This window comes from Manihot esculenta, chromosome 2 (assembly GCF_001659605.2).
Source record: "Manihot esculenta cultivar AM560-2 chromosome 2, M.esculenta_v8, whole genome shotgun sequence".
Classification (NCBI taxonomy): domain Eukaryota; kingdom Viridiplantae; phylum Streptophyta; class Magnoliopsida; order Malpighiales; family Euphorbiaceae; genus Manihot; species Manihot esculenta.
In genome coordinates, this window is record NC_035162.2 from 6,867,836 (window position 1) to 6,872,326 (window position 4,491).

The 4,491-nt window shown below is 29.5% G+C and overlaps 1 protein-coding gene across 1 annotated transcript; it reads left to right on the plus strand.

The window, feature by feature from the left end:
• Positions 1-2,629: 2,629 nt before the first annotated feature.
• Positions 2,630-4,247, plus strand: LOC110608573 (receptor like protein 29). Its single transcript, XM_021747836.2, has one exon. The coding sequence runs from the start codon at positions 2,689-2,691 to the stop codon at positions 4,132-4,134; it is 1,446 nt and encodes a 481-aa protein (XP_021603528.1). The 5' UTR covers positions 2,630-2,688; the 3' UTR covers positions 4,135-4,247.
• The last annotated feature ends 244 nt before the right edge of the window (positions 4,248-4,491 follow it).

Genomic DNA, 4,491 nt, shown 5'->3' on the forward strand with positions numbered 1-4,491 from the left:
ATACAAGCTTTCTCTCTCCATGGTAACTACGTTAACTTTAAGTGGGAGAGAGCAACTACTGCTTCTAAATGATTTAACATATACATAAGACTCCATGAAGGACCCAAAACATCCTCCCTATTGTTTGTTGAAAGGTCTGTCAATGATAAAATACAAGAATGAGATTTATCTTTCATTCTTAAAGCCATTAATTCATATGAAAATGTAAAGCGGCAAAGCCATTAAAAAAATATATATATCAAAATTATTTTATCTGTAAAAAGGATAGCAAAACCCAATATTTGACCAACCTAATTAGAGGTGGAGCCTAATAATAACTGTTTAAACTTGAAAATTGAAAAAAGAAAAATAAAAAAGTGCAAACACTAGATGAAGTTGCAGAAAAGAAATATTGTCTTCGTAACAATTCTAGGCTCATCACAATAACATCGATAGTGCACCCTTCTAAATGAAAAGAATAATTAATTCGTGAAATGAAAGTTTAAGTATATTGCTGTCTTTGCATTAGGAGTGAGCAATATTCGATTTAAATCGAAAAAATCGATTGAATCGAATCGATTTGAAAATTTAGTTTGATTTTTTATATTTTTCGGTTCGATTCAGTTTTTAATTTTAAAAATTTTGATTATTTCGATTTGGTTCGATTTTGATCAGAAAAAAATCAAAAAAACCGAATCGAATCGATTAGTAATAATAATATATATTTTTAATAATATAGAGAAATTAAATTATATTAAAATTAAAATATTTTAATTAAATTTTAAAATACTAAAAATAAAGTATAAAAAATAAAAAAATTATTAAAAATCGAAACCAAATTGAATCAAACCGAATAAAACCGGTTCGGTTCGGTTCGGTTTCTGATTAAAATCATTTCGGTTCGATTTTTATAAACACTAAAATTTTAATTTTCGATTTATTCAATTCGATTCAATTTTAAATCAAATCGACCGAATGTTCACCCTTACTTTACATGGCTGATAATATATAAATTCTTAATTTTTTTTAACAGCGAACGAGTATTTAATAGACTTAATTTAAAATTAATTAAAAAATAAAATTTTAATATTTATAAAAATTAAATCAAAGTGAATTCATTTTAAAAATAAATTAAATTGAATTGAAGTGATCTAATAAATTTTTTATTTTTTATTTTATTTTTAATATTTTAAATTTTAATTAAAATAATTTAATTTTAATATAATAATTTAATTTCTATATTATAAAATATAATATATTATTTTATTTAAAAAATATATAATATATTATTATTATTAATTAGTTTAATTTATTTTTTTAAATTTTTTTATTAAAATTAAATTAAAATAATTAAAATTTTTTAAATTAAAATAACAAATACAAGACTATAAGAAAACGCAAAGTGTAAAGAGCCCATTTCTAGCTGACTGCTGAATGTATGGTGCCTTCCATTATTATTCTGTTTTTATTCACTTTATTTATATTTATTATTTTTATCATTAATTAAACTGTTATTGATTCGTTCAATAATAGTTATCTATAAAGTGAGATTCTTTCAAAAAAAACCTATAAAGCGAAATTGCTTTTCATAAAAAAATATTTAGTTCATATTGTATAAAAAAATACTCAATTAAAAAAAATACAATTTAAATATTTTTTAAAAAATATTAATTAATTATTTCAGTTAAAATTAAATATTATAAAAATTTTAAAATATTTTTAATATAAATTAATTAATATATATTTCTATAGACTCTATAAATCAGTTAACAAAATTTTTTATATTATAAAATTTAAATAATAAAATATTTAATAAATAAAATTAATGACATAATTAATTAATAAATTTTTAAAATATTTTAAAAATATTTTAATATATTTTTTAAAACTTTTTCAGTAAATTTTTAAAAAATATATAAAATTTTGTTTTTCCTTTTTATAAAATATGCTGTAATCAAATATATAATTATTTACTTTGGTATAAACCGTTAATAAGAGAATTCAAATTTAATTTTTGAAGGAGAAATTAATAAAAGAGTTTCCAGAAATTAGCTTTGTGTGAATTATAAATGGATAGGAAGACGCATCCAACGAAAATACATAATAATATTTTTTTTTCTGAAAATAATAATATAATTATTTTAAAATTTTAAATATTTATAAATTTAAATTAACTTATAAATGACTTAAAAAATCACATTTTTTTGAAAATATTTATTAGATTCAATTTATTATAGGCCAAAATAAATAGACCTCTTATAAAAAAAAGATAAATTTCATTTTAATAATTTTTTAATTCAGAATTTACCAAAAAAAATTTCTCATTTTTAACTCTACACGAGAGCAGTCCATTGGGCTTCCATTTTCCATTTCCGTGATTTAATTAAATAAGTCCTTTTATCAAGTAAAGAAGACACCTGCCATTCACGAACTAAAAATTTCTCAGGAATTTAACAGCATCGCCACATGTCTAAGAAAGTGAAACATCCTCTCTCTTATTACCCTACGCATCTCTCTCTCTCTCTCTCTCCCCCTCTCTCTCAAGCATCATATTCACGTCGATCCTTGACCCTACCTTGGTTTCAAATTCTCACTCAAATGTCATGACTCATGACCCCACGATTTAAATCACTACCCACCCATCATATCAATCACATCTCTCTCCCTCTCTCTGTCTCATCTCATGGTTGGGTCTCCCTCGCACATCAAATGAAACTACTCACTTCTACAGCCTCACCACCATTCCTCTCCATTATGTTTTCCAGTTTCTTCTCACTGCCCATTCTGCTTCTCTTCTCTCTCCCTTCATTTTCTTCTGTTCCCGTCACCAATGCAAGCAAACAGCCACCGCCAACAGCAAACCAGAGTCTCCTGTCAACTGACGACATGCTTCCCTCGGAGGCTCAGACCCTTTTCAAGATCATGGACTCTTTGTCCTCTGATCATTCCTGGAGCACTTCTTACCCCAACCCTTGTAAGCCTGGTTCAACTTGGCCCGGAATTGAGTGCCGGCTTGGACCAGATGATCTCCTCCATGTCTCCAGGCTTGATTTTGGTACTAGTCCCAACCCAACATGCAAGAGCACAGCTACATTTCCCAACCAAATATTTGCTCTTCCTTATCTTCTATCTGTTTTCTTCTTGAACTGTTTTACTCAAACCAAGACCCTTCTCTCTATTCCACCAAATATACTTACAAATTCTTCGCTTCAACAGCTTAGTCTTAGATCAAATCTAGCGCTTGTTGGTCCAATCCCGTCTCAGATTTCCTCCCTGATGTCCTTGCAAATTCTTACGTTGTCACAAAATCGCCTTTCTGGGTCTATTCCTGCTGAGATTTTCAGGTTGAGCTCTTTGGTACACCTTGATTTGAGCTATAATATTCTCACCGGTGCCATACCGATTGAATTGGGTAATCTTACAAATCTAGTGGGTCTTGATCTAAGCTATAACTCGCTTACTGGCACAATTCCAGACACGATTGGCCAACTAGGTTTGCTTCAAAAACTTGATTTGAGTTCAAATTCACTTAATGGTAGTATTCCAGACAGCATAGAGCAACTGAGTTCGCTGGCTTTCATGGCTTTGAGTGACAACAGATTCAGTGGAAATTTTCCAGCTGGATTGCCAAATTTACAGAGCTTGCAGTACTTTATCATGGATGACAATCCAATAAATATTCCTTTGCCAGTAGAGTTTGGTAAGCTCGTGAAACTACAAGAGCTAAGGCTTGCAAATTCAGGGTATTCTGGCACTATTCCACCCAGCTTTTCCCTGCTGATGAATCTAAGCACCCTGTCGCTTCAGAACAACAGATTGATTGGTGGAATTCCAGAAGGTTTTGGCAGTCTCTCTCACATTTACCACTTGAATCTTAGCAGAAACTTGCTGGGAGGAGTTGTGCCTTTCAATGGAAGTTTCTTCAAGAGGCTAGGAAGGAATTTAGATCTAAGTGGTAATCCAGGCCTATGTTTGAGTCCAACTCAAGCATACAATGTCAAGATTGCAACTGAAGTTGGTGTCTGTGGCACCAGCAAGAATGGCTCTTTGATGATGAAATCTCAAGCTTCTCATGGGTTCTCCAAATCATTCTTTCTATTTGGTGGCCTGCTTGTTCTTGGATTGAACCCAGTATTAATTCTAGTAAGATATTAATTAACTTTGCTGGTATCCTGTATCTCTTATTTTTATTTTTATTGTTATGGTAGTTCTTGTAAAAAAATCAGTAATGGCATCTGATATGATAGAACTTGATAAAGGCTCTCAAAGATTTGTTTGCATTAGGTAAATTCAGGTTCTGCTAACTTTAGCAGAAAATTAAGTTTCTGCTATATGCCAAGATTTAGCAGAGAAGCCTCTATAAATGGCTCTAATCATGAACATACTGAGCATTTCAGTTTGACTAAATTCTTCTCCTAAAATCTCTACCAAATTTTATGCCTACTTTAGCTACTGTAGAAATTACAGACTAATTCATGACTGATAAAGATCAATTACACATGCTTCAGATGC